Genomic DNA, 19,072 nt, shown 5'->3' with positions numbered 1-19,072 from the left:
CCAACTCATAGTGACCCCCAGTGAGTTTCCAAAGTGGTAAATCTTAACAGAAGGAGATTGCCCTATCTTCCTTCCACAGAGTGATTAGTGGGTTTGAACTGCCAACCTTCTGGTTAGCAGTCAAATGCCTTGGGCACTGCACCAAAATGAAAGTGCTTAAAACTGGACCAATAAGCAACATCACAATAAATGAAACATTGAAGTTGTCAAGGATTTAATTTTTAATTTTTTTTTTATTGTGCTTAGGTGTAAATTTACAGAATAGAATTTATTTTACATTCGATATTTCGTATACATTTGGTTTTATTCCCCAATTACCATCCCCAACCTTAACCCACTCTCCTCCTCTCCCTTCCTGGTAACCACACACACCCCCATGCCCTTCTGAGTTATGCACTCCTGTCTTGTCAGCTTTTCCTCCATGTGACTGTTGCCCCTTTTGTGCCCCATGGCCAATTGTCCCAAGGGAAGTATCTCCATAGAGTAGGTGGGTGCATCACCCTGGGTTAAGTGTTCTACATGTAAGTCTTATTTACTGTTGGGCTGAGAGTCAGCCCTTGGGATCGAGTTTTATCCCAGTCCCGAAGTGTATCCCAGGGCCATAGTCTTGGGGGGGGGGCTCCCACCAGACTCCATTTGACCAGTAATTCTGGTCATTATTTATGTTTTTGGACTTAGTTCCACATTTTTCCTCCCACTCTATCCACAATCTCCAATTTTGATCCCTTCCCAAGTGGTTGGCATTGGTAGCTGGTCACCATCTAGTTCCTCTGGTCTTGAGGTCCATCATGTCCTCGGGCTGATTGTTTCCAAATGCTCTTGGTTTTCTTCACTCTTCACTTCCAATGATAGACCATTAGCTGCATCTTAGCTGGCCACACAAAAGCTTTTAAGACCCCAGTTGCTACTCACCAAAGTAGATTTTGGAACAAGATTTTTATGTATTTTGTTGTGCCAATTGAGTCTGGTGCCCCCCAATACTACAGTCCTGAGGTGGCAGAGCCAGTGGATTCTCTCTTCCACAGCATCTGGCTGGCTGTGAAGGATTGCTCTGTATCTGTCATCTTTTGTTTCTGCAACTATTGCAGTTATTTTGTATCACTAGTATCTGTGCAAGATTAGGCTCATCTGAATCTTTCATTGGTCTAGAGTATATTCTTGTTCACTGACACCTATCTGATCTTCTCAGTTGTTTATGTATTTATCTGTAGCCTTGTGTTTGGTATTAGTGGTAATGCAATCATTTTATTTGGATCCACAATCAACACTTGTGGAAACAACAATCAAGAAATCAAACAACATATTGTATTGGGCAAATCTGCTGCAAAAGACCTTTTTAAAGTGTTAAAAAGTGAAGAGTCAGAAGTGAAGAGTCACATTGCAGACTAAGGTGTAGCCTGATCCAAGCCATGGTATTTTCAGTAGCTTCTATGCATGTGAAAGCTGGACAATAAATAAGGAATATCAAAGAAGAATAGATGCATTTGAATTACAATGTTGGCAAAGAATATTGAATGTATCACAGAGTGCTAGAAAAACAAATCTGTCTTAAATGAAGTACTGCCAGAAGGCTCAGTAGGAGGGAAGATGGAGTGACTTCGCATCTCATACTTTGGTCATGTTGTCAACAGGGACCTGACAGTCCCTGTTAAAGGATATCATGCGGGTTAAAGTAGAGGGTCAGCAAAAAAAAGAGGCAGACCTTGAAAAAGGTGGGTTGACACAGTGACTGCAACAATGAGCCCAAACATAGCAAGGATGATGAGGATGGTACAGGACCGGGCAGTGTTCATTCTGTTGTGCGTGAAGTCTCTATGAGTCAGAACCAATTTGACAGCACCTAACAACGAAACTAAAATTTTTGGTTTTGTTGTTTTGGTTTGTTGCTTTGGTTTTGTTGTGTTAGGTAGTATCCAACTATCATAGTCCACCCCTTGTCAACTTGGCAATTGTACACATCTTCTTAACCATAGATAATCTTTACATAAGGACAATTATAGAGTCGTATTTGCACCTAACATGATACCCTAACACATGTACAACCGAAACGCATTAACCTCATTTACATTTCACAGTTCATAACAGAAGGAAACAAAAATATTTGATGCACATATACAATGAAGAAATATAACAATTACAGTCCTCATTTCTGCAACTGGTCACATAGTCGTAGCTGATATTCAGAATTACCTTCTTCTACCAACCATTCCATATTTTCCTTGCCCTCAGCAAGCACCTCAGCTGGTTGTGGTTCTTTGCCTGGTAGAATGACCCAAACCTTCATTCCTGAAGGGCCTGAGCCATTAGTAGTCATATCAGAATTGGGTTGCTGTAATTTTCCATTGACTTTAATCACAGGCATGGTAGTACTAAGAGACATCCTAAAGAATCTCCTGTATTCCAGATTATTCCTCATTACCTCCATTATGTAATGTCAATCCAATTTCCCCTTGGTAATCAGGATTTATCACACCAGATAGTAGAATAACACCCTTCTTTGCCTGTTGCTCCAGAGGCATGAGGAAGCCAAAATGGCCAGGTGGCATTCTTAACTTCCAGTTCAATGCAATCAATATTGTGTCTCCAGGTGGGGGTGTTCCTCCCTTTGGGACTAAGATCTCCAAACCCACAGAGCATAGAGTACCAGGGACAGGAAGCAAAGTTTTTTGAGTCAGTCACTAGTGAGTGGTACCACTCCTATTTCCACCCCTTGGTTCCTGGACCTGTGAATCCTGGCTATTGAAGAAACAACACTGTATATTGGATGCTGGTTTAGAGCATATACAGCCTCCTGGAGAACATTACCCCAACCCTTCAAGGTATTGCCATGTAGCTGGCACTGTAATTGTGTTTTCAGTAGGCCATTCCATTGTTCTATCAAGCCAGTTGCTTCAGGATGATGGGGAACATGGTAGGACCAGTGAATTCTGTGAACATAAGCCCATTGCTGCACTTCATTTGCTGTGAAGTGAGTCCCTTGATCTGAAGCAATGCTGTGTGGGATACCATGATGGTGGATAAGGCATTCTGTAAGTCCATGGATGGTAATTTTGGCAGAAGCATTACATGCAGGGAAGGTGAATGCATATCCAGAATAAGTATCTATTCCAGGAAGAACCAAATGCTGTCCTTTCCATGATGAAAATGGTCTAATATAATCAACCTGCCACAAGGTTGCTGGCTGGTCACCCCGATGAATGGTTTCATATTGCAGACTCAGTGTTGGTATCTGCTGCTGGTATCAGCTGTGGCAGTAGCCAAATCGGCCTTGGTAATTGGGAGTCCATTTTGCTGAGTCCATGCATAACCACCATCCCTGCCACCATGGCCACTTTGTTCATGAGCCCATTGAACAATGACAGATGTAGCTGGGGAAAAAGGATTGCTGGTTTTCACTGAATCCTATCCACCTGATTGTTAAAGTATTCCTCTGCCGAGCTCACCTTTTGGTGGGCATTCACATGAGACACAAATATCGTTACTCCTTTGGCCCATTCAGAGAGATCTATCCACATATCTCTTCCCCATACATCTTTGTCACCAATTTTCCAATCATGCTCCTTCCAAGTGCCAGACCGTCTGGCCAAGCCATGAGCCACAGCCCATGAGTCCATATACAATTGCACATCTGGCCATTTATTGTTCCATGCAAAGGAAACAGCCACATGCACAGCTTGAAGTTCTGCTAACTGGGAGGATTTCCCTTCACCACTGTCCTTCAAGGAAGTCCCAGAAAGGGGTTGCAGTGCTGCTGCTGTCCACTTTTGAGAGGTGCCTGCATATCATGCAGAACCATCTGTAAACCAGGCTCGAGTTTTCTCTTCCTCAGTCAACTGATCATAAGGAAATTCCCATGAGGCCATACATGCAGACTGGGAAAGGGAAGGTAATGTGACTGGAGTGGAGACCATAGGCATTTGGGCCACTTACTCATGCAACTTACTCGTGCCTTCAGGTCCTGCTCGAGCCTGGTCTTTGATATACCACTTCCATTTAATGACAGAGTGCTGCTTTCCACATCCAATTTTATGACTCTGTGGGCCAGACAACACCCAGTTCACGATGGGCAGCTCAGGCCTCATGGTGACTTGGTGGCCCATGGTTAGGCATTCGGTCTCTACTAAAGCCCAGTAACAAGCCAAAAGCTGCTTCTCAAAAAGAGAGTAGTTATCTACAGAGGATGGCAGGGCTTTTGTCCAAAATCCCAAGGATTTGCATTGCAATTCACCAATAGGGATTGCGAGGGACTCTAAACAGCATGTCATACAACAAAACGAAACACTGCCTGGCCCTAGACCATGCTCATAATCCCTGCTATGTTTGGGCTCGTTGTTGTACTCACTGTTTCCCTCCATCTTGTTGAAGTTTTGCCTCTATTTTTGCTGACCCTCTACTTCATATTACTTGGTTCTACAATCAATATCAATGGAAGAAGGAGTCAAGATATCAGACGCCATAGAACATTGGGCAAATCTGCTGCAAAGGACCTCTTTCAAGTGCTTTCAAGAGCAAAGATGTTTCCTTGAATCAGCGAGAATGACCAGACTTCATCTCATCTACTTTGGTCATGTTGCAAGAAGGGACCATTCCCTGGAGAAAGATATACATTTCAAAGTAGAGGGACAATATATTATATTATATTTTCTCAGTGAAACTGACTTAATTTTTAATTTCTTTGGATAATTTAATTCTTCGGCTTATAGAGAAAGACTTTCTATATAATATATACCCATGGTGGGAAGTAGATTCATAAGTTCACAATAAAGTTGAGCTTTGACAGGAATTGATTAATCAAAGAAGACATTAACTTAGGTATGGTTGATGCCCATTTCATGGTACAAATATTTTAAAAGTAGAAGAACTCTACATCTTCTTTTTATGTTTTATATTATCTAAATATCTTTAGCAAAATTAGAAGTCATCAAAAAGGAATGGAATGCATAAAGATGATGTCCTAGGAATTACTGAGCTGAAGTAGACTAGTATTGGCCATTTTGAATCAGACAATCATATGCTCTATTATGCTAGGAATGATAAAGGAATGGTGTTGCATTTATCATCAAAAGAATGTTTCAAGATCTGTCCTGAAGTACAATGTTATCAGTGACAGCATTGTATCCATATGGCTATAAGGAAGATTAGTTAATAATCACTCACTCACTCACTGCAGTCAATTTGGATCCAACCCATAGCGACTCCTCCTTGGGTTTCCAAGGCAGTATCACTGTGGAAGTAGATTACCCAATCTTCCTTCCAAGGAATGGCTGGTGGATTTGAACTGCCAGCCTTCTGGTTAGCAGTCAAATGCCTTAGGCACTTTGCCACCAGAGCTCCCAGTTAATACTAGTATTATTCAAATGTACCAACCAATAAAGCCAGAGATGAAAAAATTGAAGATTTTTACCAACTTCTGCAGTCTGAAATTGACCAAATGTCCAATCAAGATGCATTGATTATTACTGGTGATTGGAATGCAAAAGCTGGAAACTAAGGAGCATCTTCAATAGATGGAAAATATGGCCTTAATGATAGAAATAACTCCAAAGACCACATCATAGAATTTTGCAAGATAAATGACTTATTTATTGCAAGTATCTTTTTTCTACAACATAAACAGTGGCTATACATGTAGACCTTACATGATGTAATACACAGGAATCAGATCAGTTACATCCATGAAAAGAGGAGATGGAAAAGCTGAATATCATCAGTTAAAACAAGGCCAAGAGCTGAATGTGAATAGGCTGTCAATTGTTCATATGTAAGTTCAAGTTGACCCCAAAGAAAATTAAAATAAGTCCATGAAGCTAAAATATGACCTTGATTATATCCCACCCGAGTGACCATCTGAAGAACAGATTTGACACAGTGAACACCAGGGACCAAAGACCAGATGAGTTATGGGATGACATCAAGAACACCACACATGAAGAAAGCAAAATCTCCTTAAAAAGATAGGAAAGGAAGAAAAGACCAAAACTGATGTCAGAAGAGACTCTGAAACTTGCTCTTGAATGGAAGAAATGATTAAATAAAAAGCTGAACAGAAGATTTCAAAGGGCAGCTCAAGAAGACAATGTAAATTATGACAATGAAATGTGCAAAGTTCCAGAGTTAGAAAACAAAAAGGGAAAAACACATTCAGCATTTCTCAGGGTGAAAGAACTGAAGAAAAAATTCAAGCCTCAATTTGCAATGTTAAAGGATTCTATGGGAAAAATATTGAATGATGTAGTCAGAAGAAAATGGAAGGAATACACAGAATCACTGTACCAAAAAGAATTGTTTGATATTCAGCTATTCCAGGAGGTAGCATATAATCAGGAATCAATGGTACTGAAAAAAGGAGGCCAAGCTGCACTGAAAGAATTGGTGAAAAACAAGGCTCCAAAAATTGATGGAATACCCAATGAGGTGTTTCAACAAATGAATGCAGTTCTGGAGGTACTGAATCACTTATGCCAAGAAATTTGCAAGACAGCTACCTGGCCAACTGAATGGAATAGATTCCTATTTGTGCTCATTCCGAAGAAAGGTGAACCAACAGAATGTGAAAATTCTCAGACAATAGTATTAATATCACACGCAAATAAAATTTTGCTGAAACATAATCCAAAAATGGCTACAGCAATATATTAACAGAGAGCTTCCAGAATTCAAGCTGGATTCAGAAGTGGCCATGGAACAAGGGATATCATTGCTGATGTCAGATAGATCTTGGCTTAAAGCAAAGAATACCAGAAAGGTGTTTACCTGTATTTTGTTGACTGTACAAAGGTATTTGACTGTGTGGATCATACAAATTATGCATAATACTGTGAAGAATGGGAATTCCAGAACACTTAAATATGCTCATTAGGAACCAGTTCATAGATCAAGAGGCTGGCATTTGGACAGAACAAGGGGATATTGTGTGGTTTAAAATCAGGAAAGATGTGCATCAGAGTTGTATTCTTTCACCATACTTATTCACTCTGTATGCTGAGCAAATAATCTGAGAAACTAGATTGTATAAAGAAGAATGCAGAATCAGGACTGGAAGAAGACTCATTAGCAACCTGCAATAATCATATGACAAAGCCCTGCTTGCTGAAAGTGAAGATGACTTGAAACACTTAATGAAGATCAAAGACCACAGTCTTCAGTATGGCTTACACTTCAACATAAAGAAAATAAAATTCTTCACAACTAAACCATTAAAGAACATTATGGTAAATGGAGAAAAGATTTAAATTATGAAGAAATTTATTTTATTTGTATCCACAATCAACATGGAAGTAGCAGTGAAGAGATTAAACAATTTATTACATTGGCAAATCTACTGCAAAAGACCTTTTTAAAGTGTTTGAAAGCAGAAATTTCACTCTGTGGACTAAGGTGTGCCTGACCCAAGCCATGTTATTATCCCATTGTGCATGTGAAAGCTGGAGAACGAATAAGGAAAACTGAAGAAGAATTGATGCATTTGCATTATGGTGTTAGAGTATAATATTGAAAATACTGTGCCAGAAGAATGAATAAGTCTGTCTTGGAAGAAGTACAGCCAGAATGATCCTTAGAAGCAAAGATGGTAAGACTTCCTCTCTCTTCCTTTGGTCATATTGTTAGGAGGGATCAATCCCTGCAGAAGAATAATGAGAAAATAATGTTAAATAGAGGGCCAGCGAAAAGAGGACAACCTTCAATGAGATGGATTGACATGGTGGCTGCAAAAATGGGCTGAAGTATAACAACGTTTGTGAGGGTTGTGCCAGACCATGCAGTATTTCATTTTGTTGTATTGGAACTAACTTGATGTCACCTAACACGCACACAAGCATGATATGCCCAGTCATTACAATATTACCATTGACAAATTACTGAACCCCTCTGAATCTCATTTTTCTCACCTGAAAAACTGAAGATAATAATAACCATACTTATAGAATTTTCTGTAAGGATTAAATATGTGAAGTCCTTAGGATAATTTGTACCATGTAATAAATGCTATGCAATGTTAACCATTAAAATTATTACCTATTATTTCATTGAATTTTCAGGGGTTATCAAGGTTAATCTATTTAAAAAATATATTTAAATATCTTTCTCTCTGTAAAATAATGTTTTCTTTCATTTCTCAATTATACAACATAAAATCAATGCACTCATGTAGTTATTCTAATAATAGAACAAAAGTCTGAAAGTGAGCTTAAAAGGACCCCATAATATAACTCTACAATTCATGCCTATTTTCATTTATGGCTTAATTTTTTCTTAATTTTTTGTTATATGTATGTGTGTGTATGTGTGGTATAGTATATATATCTATGCATATCTTATGTATCATTGTATAACAATAGCAACATTTATTTTTTAATGTGTTTTGCATCTCATTATTCCAAATCATTAAGGAAACTGTCATCACTGGCCTCAACATCTACTTATTTGACTCATGATGTGTTCTTAATCTCCTGGGCTTAATACATTTAAGTATTACTTGAATATAAACTAGCAGCAAACTACTTACCAAAGTTTTAAAACAGTATTTTAAATGTCATTGTGGCAGGTTCCAAAGCTATATATTTTATTTTTATTTTTATTGGCATCATACATGCACATGATTTAAAGTGTTAAATAGCTGTTCAAGTCTGGTTGAGGAAAATAATAGTTCTTTATTCTCTTTACCCCATTTCTCCTTCCTGAGATGCAACCACTTTTCAATTCTTTTACAAGATATCTTGCTATTTTCCTTCATGTTTTAAAATAACATTCTAGTGTTGCTATTTCATTTATCTTCAGTTTTAGGCATGACACTTTGACATTCTTCTATGAAATAAGAGGATTTCTCTCTCTCTTTTCTCACTGTCCCTACATTATACAAACATATTAATATAAATATATAATTATATAGGAGCTCTGGTAGCATAGTGCCTAAGGCACTTGACTGCTCACCAGAAGGCTGGCGGTTCAAACCCACCAGCCACTCCTCGGAAGGAAGGTTGGGCAATCCTACTTCCGTAGCGACTCGACGGCAAACAACAACAACAACAACAACAACAAAAAGAAATGGTCAACATTCAACCATTTCAGGAGATAGCATATGATCAAAAATGAATGGTTTTTGAGAAAGAGCTCCACGTTGCACTGAACACACTGGGGAAAAAACAAGGCTCCAGGAAATTATGAGATACACATTGAGATGTTTCAACAAATGAATTCAGCACTGGAGGTGCTCACTAATTTATGCCAAGAAATTTGGAAAACTGCTACCTGGCCAACAGACTGGAAGAGATCCATATTTTTGTCTAGTCCAAAGAAAGGTGATCCAACAGAATACAGAAATTTTATCAGACAAAATCATTAATATCACACACAAGTAAAATTTTGCTGAAGATAATTCAAAAAGAATTGCTGCAGTACATTGACAGCTTCCAGAAATTCAAGCTGGATTCAGAAAAGGACATGGAAAGAGGGATATCACTGCTGATGTCATGCAGATCTTGACTGAAACAGAGAATACCAGAAAGAGGTTTATCTGTATTTTATTTACTGTGCAAAGGCATTAGACTGTATGGATCATACCAAATTTTGGATAACATTGTGACAAATGAGAACTCCAGAACACTTAATTGTGCTCATGAGGAACCTGTATATTGACCAAGAGACTGTCAGTCAAAAAGAACAAGGTGATTTTCATGGTTTAAAATCAAGGAAGGTGTGCATAAGGGATGTGTCATTTCACCATACTTATTGGTCTGTATTTTGAACAAATAATATGAGAAGCTAGACTATATGAAGACAAATGCAGCATTTGGATTGGAGGAAGACTCACTGACAACCAGTGATATACAGATGGCATACAATTTGGCTTGCTGAAAGTGAGGAAGACTTGAAGCACCTACTGATGAAGATCAATGACTACAGCTTTTAATATGGATTACATCTCAACATAAAGAAAACAAAAATCCTCACAATTGGACGAGTAAGTAATGGCGTGATAAATGGAGAAAAATGTGAAGTTTTCAAGGATTTCATTTTCCTTCAATCCACAATCAATATCCATGGAAGAAGCAGTCAAGAAATCAAAAGATGTGTTGCAACTGGTAAATCTGCAGCAAAAGACCCCTTAAAGTGTTATAGAGCAAAGATTTCACCTAGAAGACTAAGGTGCTCCTGACCCAAGCCATGGTATTTTCAATAGCCTCATATGTTTGTGAAAGCTGAACAATGAATAAGGAAGATGCAGAAGAATTGATGCATTTAACTTGTGGTGAAGAAGAAGAAGAAGACTATTCCTCTTGACAGGAAGCATGGCAAAGAATTTGCTGACTTCTTTTAAAACACTGCAGGCTCTTAAACAGTATTTATTGTTCATTGTGTTTATTATGTTTATTGTTTTTGCCCGTTTCTTTCTCCTCACTAACCTTCCTCTACAACATATAGTGGAATCTACTGCCATGAACTCCTTAGGTTTTTATTCCCCAAAATTGTACTGCTATTTTTCTTCTATTCTCCTTTTATTTATGCTTGAACCTTCTTAAAAAAAAATAATTTCTGCCATTTTAGTGGGGTGTCAGAGAGAACAAATTAGACATTTGTGTAGAAACTCTAAAGCTGCTCTTATTTTCCACTGTAGAGATAACTTACACTTTTTCAATTATTCATCTCATTTTTACCAAATTCAACATTAAACAGTAGTCTGTAAGCAATGCTATATCATTTCTACTTTAGGTGCCACTGTTTGCCTCAAGCATCTCTGAGATTCAGAATCGAGTACTAGAAGAGTTTCAAAATCTGAATTTTGTAAGGGATGGTTGTTCCACTTTTATTGAGAGGAAGCTAAGTTTTGAAAAGAAGAAACCTGTACAAATTCTGGTGAGTTTGGTATTATTAATGACAATGATGACTATCATCTCTTTTCTTGCCCTAGTTATAGAATCATATTATTTTTCATATCACTTATCCCATTCAAACATACTATATTTACCTAGTTGTGTATGTGTGTGTATTTTTTTTTTCTGTTTTGTACATGATATATCCCAAGTTCCTAGAAAAGTACATGGCATAACATAGATAGGCACTCAACAAATACTGGTTGAATGGATGAATAGAATTTTGTATGGCGAGGTCACATAGTCCAAACTTTTCTTTTTCTAGATAAGAGATCCCTGACTCCAGAGAGCAACTGACTTTCTCAAAGTCACTTAGTGGCAGAGCTGGGACAGTGCAGACCTCTTTAACTCCTACCTAATTTACTGATACTATTTCCCAGAAGAAGGCATGCACATGTACAATTTACTTAATTAAACATTATTTACCAAGTGCTTAATATGCAAGGAATTATCTTCTGTATGGCAAAGAGAGTTAAAAAGTTGCTCAACATGCAAGAGTGATTAGAATCTGATTCTCAGCTGAATGTTCTTTCTTCTCTATGACACTGGCTCCATGTGCTAACTACAGAATTTTTCCCTGAATGTCCCAGCTGGGTCCTTTACAAGAGTAACCTGATCTAAATGCCTTAACCCTGAAATAATGGCAAATCAACATACTCCAGACTCATCATCCAGACTCTATTAGCTAATACATTTACAAAATCTCTAGAGAACAGTATTTACCAAGTCAGTAAAGAATTCCTTAGGTATTTATCTAACCTAAAATTTTTCCTAACTTCTCCCAGCCAGAAATGCCACGTCAAACTGACACTCACCGCTCCAAACTTCTATCTACATACAGTGCAGAGGACCTATACCAAGCTAAGCGCAAATGTAATGCTACACAGGAATATGACATCAATCTTCTGGAAGGAGAGTTGGTGGCTGTGATGGAACAGAAAGATCCATTGGGGAGTACATGCAGGTGGCTTGTTGACACAGGAAGTAAGTTTTTTTGCATAGATGTGTAGACTACTTGTCTTCAAGTTAAGATTTTCCTGGGGTCTCTGTATGTCTCTCTAAGCACAAATGCTTGGAAGTCTGCCCAAATGACCTTGCTTCTTCTTTCTTTTTATTTCCTATCCAGTTGTAAAAGGATATGTGTATTCTTCCTTCCTAAAGCCCTACAATCCAGCAAAAGTGCAGAAAGTGGATGCTGAAAACAGGTTCTGTGATGATGACTTTGATAACATCAGCCTCTTTGTGTCTTCACGGCCAGCAAGTGACAGTGTCACAGGCACCCCAGAAGGCAGCATAAGTGATAGTAGCTCATCTCTTAGTGGGACATGTGGAAAGCTTGAAGTAAATGGCACTGACAATGACAGTTTTCAAGAGGTAGATGAACAGGTAAGAAGTTAAACCTTGATGTGAAAATACTTGGTTGTTCAAATAATGAAATATGCTTTCTCTGTGCACTATCTTAACTATAAGACTTGGTGGAAAACTGTAAGAGACATCAAGGAGTACAGACTCTATTAGCTCTTACTCTGTGCAACTTTTTGAAAGCAGTTTAATTCTCAGAACATGCATCTTCAAATGAGGCAAGTAGGACAATAATTCTTACTTTGAAGAGTTGATATGAGGATTAGAGATGTGTGTATGTAAAGTACCCAGGACAGAGTAGACACTCAATAAATAATGGATGCTGTTATTACTGCTCTGCTGTGATGTACTCAGAGTGAAGCTAAGATGTTCTTTTTACATTATTCCATCAGAGAAAAATCAGTTTAATACTGAACAAATTTCCATCAGTAGTGTGTGAGAAATTATCCATGATTCCTCTAAGAGCAATATCTTCATTGAGTTATCTAGTAATTGGCCATTTTAATCTCCTATAGAATATATATAGCATATACTCTATCACTTGTCAGTTTGTCATGCAGTTGTGGCTTCCACATTACATGATGATAGAAGCTATGCCACCAGTATTTCAAATACCAGCAGGGTCATTAATAGTGGACAGGTTTCAGCAGAGTTTCCAGACTAGGATATACTCTGAAGGAGAGCCTGGCAATCTACTTCTAAAAATACTGGCCATTGAAAATCTTATAAATAGCAGTGGAACATTGTCTGAAATAGTGCCGGAAGATGAGTCCCTCAGGTGAAAAGGCACTCACAATATGACTAGGGAAGACCTGCCTTCTCAAAGTAGAGTAAACTTTAATTACACGGATGGAGTAAATATTTTGGCATCTTCATTTGCTGATGTGGCATGACTCAAAATGAGAAGAAAGAGTTGCAAACAACCATAATAATCAGAACATGGAATGTATGAAGAAAGAAACTAGGAAAATTGGAGATTGTAAAAAATACAATGGAATAGAGTGCTGGAAGATGAATATCCTAGACATTTGTGAGCTAAAATGGACTAGTACTGGCCAATATGAATGAGATAATCATCTGATCTACTATAATGAGAGTGACGAATTGAGAAGAAATGATGTCACATTCATCGTCAAAAAGAACATTTCAAGGTTATCCAGAAGTCAGGGATAAAATAACATTTATATAACAAGGAATACCAAGGATAGGATAACAAGGAAGACCAATTGACAAGAATATTATTCAAATTTACTCAGCAACCACTTATACCAAAGATGAAGAAATTGATTTTTACCAACTTCTGCAGTCTGAAATTGATCAAATGTGCAATCAAGATGCATTGATAATCACTGGTGATTGGACTGCAAAAGATGGAAACAAAGAAGGATTGGTAGCTGGAAAATATGATCTTGTAATAGAAATTGCACCAGAGATCAGATGATAGAATTTTGCAAAACCAATGACACATTCGTTGCAAGTACTTTTTTCTGGCAACATAAATGGTGAATTTACATGTGGTCTTCATCAGATGGAATACACAGGAATCAAATCAACAACATCTGAGGAAAGAGACAATGGAGAAGCTCAATATTATCATTCAGGACAAGACCAGGAGCCCACTGTGGAACAGACCATCTATTGCTCCTATGAAGTTGAAATTGAAACTAAAGAAAATTAAAACAAGTCCACAAAAACCAAAGTAAGATCTTGAGTATATCCCACCTGAATTTAGAGACCATCTGAAGAATAGTTTTGATGCATTTAAAACAAATGACCGAAGACCAGGCGAGTTGTGGGATAACATCAAGAACATCATACATGAGAAAGCAAAAGGCCACTAAAAAGATAGAAAAGACCAACATGGATATCAGAAGAGACTCTGAAACTTGCTCTTGAATGGAGAGTAGCTAAAGTGAATGGACAAAATAATGAAACAAAAGAGCTGAACAGAAAATTTCAAAGGGAAGCTTGAGAAGACAAAGTAAAATTTAATGATATGGGCAAAGACTTGGAATTAGAAAACCAAAAGGGAAGAGCACGTTCTGCATTTCTTAAACTGAAATAACTGATGAAAAATTTCAAGCCTCAAATTATAGTATTGAAGGATTTTATGGGCAAAATATTGAATGATGCAGGAACCATTAAAAAAAGATGGCAGGAATACACAGTCACTGTACCAAAAAGAATTGGTTGATATTCAACTACTTCAGGAGGTAGCATATGATCAAGAACCAACAGTATTGAAGGATGAAGTCCAAGCTGCATTGAAGGAATTGGCAAAAAACAAGGCTCCAGGAGTTGAGGGACTACACACTGAGATGGTTCAACAAACAGATGCAGTTCTGGTGGCGCTTGCTCATTTATGCCAAGAAATTTAGAAGATGGCTAACTGGCCAACTAATTGGAAGAGATTGATATTTGTGCCCATTCCAAAGAAAGGTGATCCATCAAAATGCAGAAATTATCAAACAACATCATTAATATCACACACATGTAAAATTTTGGTGAAGATAATTCAAAAATGGTTGCAGTTGAATCTCAGACTCTTGCCACTTGGCTTTCTCTGTAGACAGTTCACAACATGGCTACTTATTTCTTCAAGGCCTGCAAAAGAACATCTTTTTGGCTTCAAATCTTTCCCTTCATAGAAGGCCTAGATTTTCCTATAAAGGGCTTAGCTCATTAGGAAAGATGCACTCAGAAAAATCTCCCTTTTTACTAACTTAAGTCAATTTATTAGAAACTTTACACTTGCATAATTCCTTTAGAAGGATCAGCATAAGGCTGGTCCCTATGAGATGGAGATTATATACGCCCTAAATGTCCAGCTTCTCCAAACTGCTGTGCCACTCCATAATCTCTAATATCAATTCCTCTTCCTGCCATCAGTACTCTCCCTTTGGTCTTAGGGTTCTGTATTTTGCTGCAACAGCTCACAGAACTCACAAACTGACAGGGAAATGGCTCACACAGTGGTGGAGGCTGGCAAGTCCCAAATCCCTGGGTCAGGTGTTGGTCTGGAGGATAAGCCTCACTTCTGTGGTTACAGGGGCTGAAGAACCCAAATCAGGAAGTCAAATGACTGTCTGCTGTCTCCAGTTCTAAGAACTAGGGGTGAGACGATGACAAACCAGATGCAGGATCCCAAGCAAGAGAGGGAATTTTGTCAGACTATATATATGTATATATACCCTCAAGGAAGGAGCTCTGGTAGCATAGTGCCTAAGGCACTTGACTGCTCACCAGAAGGCTGGCAGTTCAAACCCACCAGCCACTCCTCGGAAGGAAGGTTGGGCAATCCCACTTCCGTAGTGATACTGCCTCGGAAACCCAAGGAGGGGTCGCTATGAGTCGGGGCCGACTCGACGGCAAACAACAACAACAACAACCCTCAAGGAAGCTAAGTGTGAGGACTTCTCAAGGAAACTAAGTGTGGTGACTTGAGTCACACCCTCCAGCAATGTGGGACTCAAGCTATATCCCACCTTAATTCTGCCTCATCAACGCAACAGACAACTCACCCCAAAATGGGACCATAACTACAGGCACAGAGACTAGGGTTTACAATACATCACAAAACAGAGGACTATGGCTAGAAGGGACATATTAAGCAATTCACTGCACTGCACTTTATTAGGAACCTCTGGAAACTCTCTTCACATTGGCCATATAACAGAACCTAATCATGGTAGTGAAATCCCATCATGTTCATGGGTTACATCCACAATCAAGAGAAATGTATTATATAAGACATATATAACAGGGGATTGGAATCTTATAGTTCATCTGCCTACCACTGTCTCTAAGATGTCTTATTTTTCAAGCAGGGATGTTGGGATAATGTGAAGCAATCTTTGGTATTTCTCAAAGATAACCATTTTTAATAGTGGCTAAAATGCAGATTTTGAGGACGTTCAATATCTGAGAATCAATGTTATTTTGGTTTTCCACATGAGCAACATTGAGAATAACGAGCTCTGGTAGCATAGTGTCTAAGGCACTTGACTGCTAACCAGAAGCCCGGCAGTTCAAACCTACCAGCCACTCCTCAGAAGGAAGGTTGGGCAACCTACTTCTGTAGTGATACCGCCTCGGAAACCCAAGGAGGGGTCGCTAGGAGTCGGGTCCAACTCGACGGCAAATAACAACAACAACATTGAGAATATAATTGTTGACTTCTGGAAATTCAGTTATTTTGCCACTAATCTAAATTCATGGTCTGGTTCTTCATCTTTCCATTTTCAACTACTTATGATGATAATCCTATGTGTAGTATATGTCATTGTTTAGAAAATGCTTTAAAAAGTTGACAGGCTATATTATATTATATTTGAGTAGTCATCTAGTCATTCAGTAGTTATCAGTGGTTATACTTTAGAGAGTTATTTACTGACATAAAAAGATTTTCAAATGTAGTTTGAAGTGAAAAAGCAGTTTGCAAAAACTATGTATATTATCATTTCATTTCTATTAGTACTTCAAGTAGGTAAATATGAAGGAAGGGAGGAGAGGGGGATAAAAAACTTCAAGACACTAATAGTTGGGTAAGTTTTTTCTCTTTGATCACCGTTATTTAAAATTATTTCTCTACCAAAATTACTTGTGTAATAAAAATATATAATTGCTACCTGAAAAACTTGAAAGCTCAGCTCTTTTGGTGAGAGGCAAGAATAAGCATTTTTTCTTCCATAGAACTATCTTGGCTTCCTGAGCTACATGTAATATAGTACTTCAAATGCTGGTCTTATAGCGTTTTAGTTTTGGAAATGAAGATTAAAATATATTATTATTTTTGTTGTTGTTAATTGGAGAACTAGAGTGAAATCAATAAAATGAGATTCAATGAAAACAGGCAATGGGATTTACTAAGGGAAGAATAATTAAATGCACAAATATGGAATACGAGAATGCTGAACTGGCAATAGTACCACAGGGAAAGATCTAGTGGTTATAAAGAGTGGGTAATAAATTGGATATGAGTCAATAATACAGTAGTGTTATTTAAAAAAAGAAAAAGTAAAAGCTCTGGAGAAATAGGCTGTATTCATAGAATGCTGTATATAAAATGAACCAGAACTTTACAGGTTATAAAAAAGCAACCAAAAATATGTATTTTAATAAATGCTGAAGAAGTAGAAACGATTAGATGATTATGGGTCAAACTGATAATATTTTATTTAATGTGTCTGGGCTAAAACATATTGACATTTAAAGTTAGAAATCTATAGCCTGGAATAGTGAAAATATTCAAAAGAATAAGAAATTCTTCAACTCTTAAATGCATGCGAGGTTGAAAAATTCTGACGTAATCTAACATTATCAACTGCAGTCTCTTTAAAAACTTCAATTTTGAGTATCTATCTTATGGTAAATGGAGGCATGAGCACATTTTGCAAAAACTGAAAAATGCTCATCATAAATTTTGGACCATGATCATATAAATTATTGAATATATATGGTATACTTATATATTTTAATATATAATTTCATGGGACTCTATCACCAATGTTTAATATAAACATTACTACATTTTCACATCTAATATGTCTGGATGTTGTTGTTGTTATTTGCCATCAAGTCGGCCCTGACTCCTAGCGACCCCTCCTTGGGTTTCCGAGGCAGTTATCACTATGGAAGTAGGATTGCCCAACCTTCCTTCCGAGGAGTGGCTGGTGGGTTTGAACCACCAGCCTCCTGGTTAGCAGTCAAGTGCCTTAGGCACTATGCTACCAGAGCTCCTAATATATCTGGATAGAAGACTTTATATTTTCCTTGAGAGAATGTTAGTCAAATTGAAAGATCATCCCAAATATTTAGGATTACTATATTAGTATGTAATTCAAACTGAAATCTATAGCTACATTGATAAAGCATATTACTTTTCTAAAATAGTAAAGATGAGTAGTAACTGCTAATGTAGCTCTTAAAGATTTTTTCAGAAGCTGTATTACAATACATCATGTTGCTGAATCATCTTACAAACCAAACCCTCCACTTTGTTTTGTAGATCTATTCTGCGTTCTCTCTTTCTAAACAACAAGAAACACAGCAGCAGCAGCACCAGCAACAGCAACCCATTAGGGACTTCACTCCCATTTCCAAAGAATATACTCTGTGCACATTATTGCTAGAGCAGTGGTTCCTAAACTACAATGAGAAATAGATAAGGCATAGGATTTAGAAATTGAAGATAAGGTCCTAGAACACCATTCAATCCCTCTACTATTAAGAGCACACTACTTTTGCAAGTCAAATTCTCACAGTTGTTAAGGACAAAGCACATTGCATATAAACTGTCATGAGATCTATGTTGTTGTTAGGTGCTGTTGAGTCAGTTCTTTTTTGTAGCAACCCCATGGACAACAGAATGAAAACACTGCCTAGTCCTGTGCTACAATCATAGTTATGCTTGAGCCCATCGTTGCAGCCACTATGTCAGTCCATCTCATTGAGGGTCTTCTCTTTTTCACTGACCCTTTACTTTACCAAGCTTGTTATTCTTCTACAGGGACTGGCGCCTTCTGATAACATGACAAAAATACAAGATGTTGTTGTTGTTGTTAAGTGCTGTTGAGTCATTTCTGACTCATAGCGACCCCATGCACAGCAGAATGAAACACTGCCCGATCCCACACCAGCCCCACAATCCCTGCTATACTTGAGCCCATCATCACAGCCACCGTGTCAATCCTTCTTATTGAAGGCCTCCTCCTCTTTTGTTGACCCTCCACCCTACCAAGCATGACATCCTTCTCCAGGGAATGGTCCCTTCTGACAACATGATCAAAATAGGTGAGACGAAGTCTGGCCATTCTTGCTTCCAAGGAGCATTCTGGCTG

At 38.0% G+C, this 19,072-nt stretch overlaps 1 protein-coding gene across 1 annotated transcript in view; it reads left to right on the top strand.

Moving 5' to 3' along the window:
* Nucleotides 1-19,072, top strand: part of ARHGEF38 (Rho guanine nucleotide exchange factor 38) — a 257,682-nt gene that overhangs the window by 216,302 nt on the left and 22,308 nt on the right. Inside the window, exons 11-13 of the mRNA XM_007948295.2 lie at nucleotides 10,711-10,854; nucleotides 11,657-11,855; nucleotides 11,998-12,257. Of these exons, the coding sequence (XP_007946486.1) occupies nucleotides 10,711-10,854; nucleotides 11,657-11,855; nucleotides 11,998-12,257 (603 nt within the window). The remainder of the gene's footprint in view (nucleotides 1-10,710; nucleotides 10,855-11,656; nucleotides 11,856-11,997; nucleotides 12,258-19,072) is intronic.

The sequence above is a fragment of the Orycteropus afer genome, unplaced genomic scaffold (assembly GCF_000298275.1).
Source record: "Orycteropus afer afer isolate SDZICR_OR568_19922 unplaced genomic scaffold, OryAfe1.0 scaffold00211, whole genome shotgun sequence".
Lineage (NCBI taxonomy): Eukaryota > Metazoa > Chordata > Mammalia > Tubulidentata > Orycteropodidae > Orycteropus > Orycteropus afer.
Note: the sequence above shows the minus strand (reverse complement) of the source record. Positions and strands in the feature narration are given on the sequence as shown.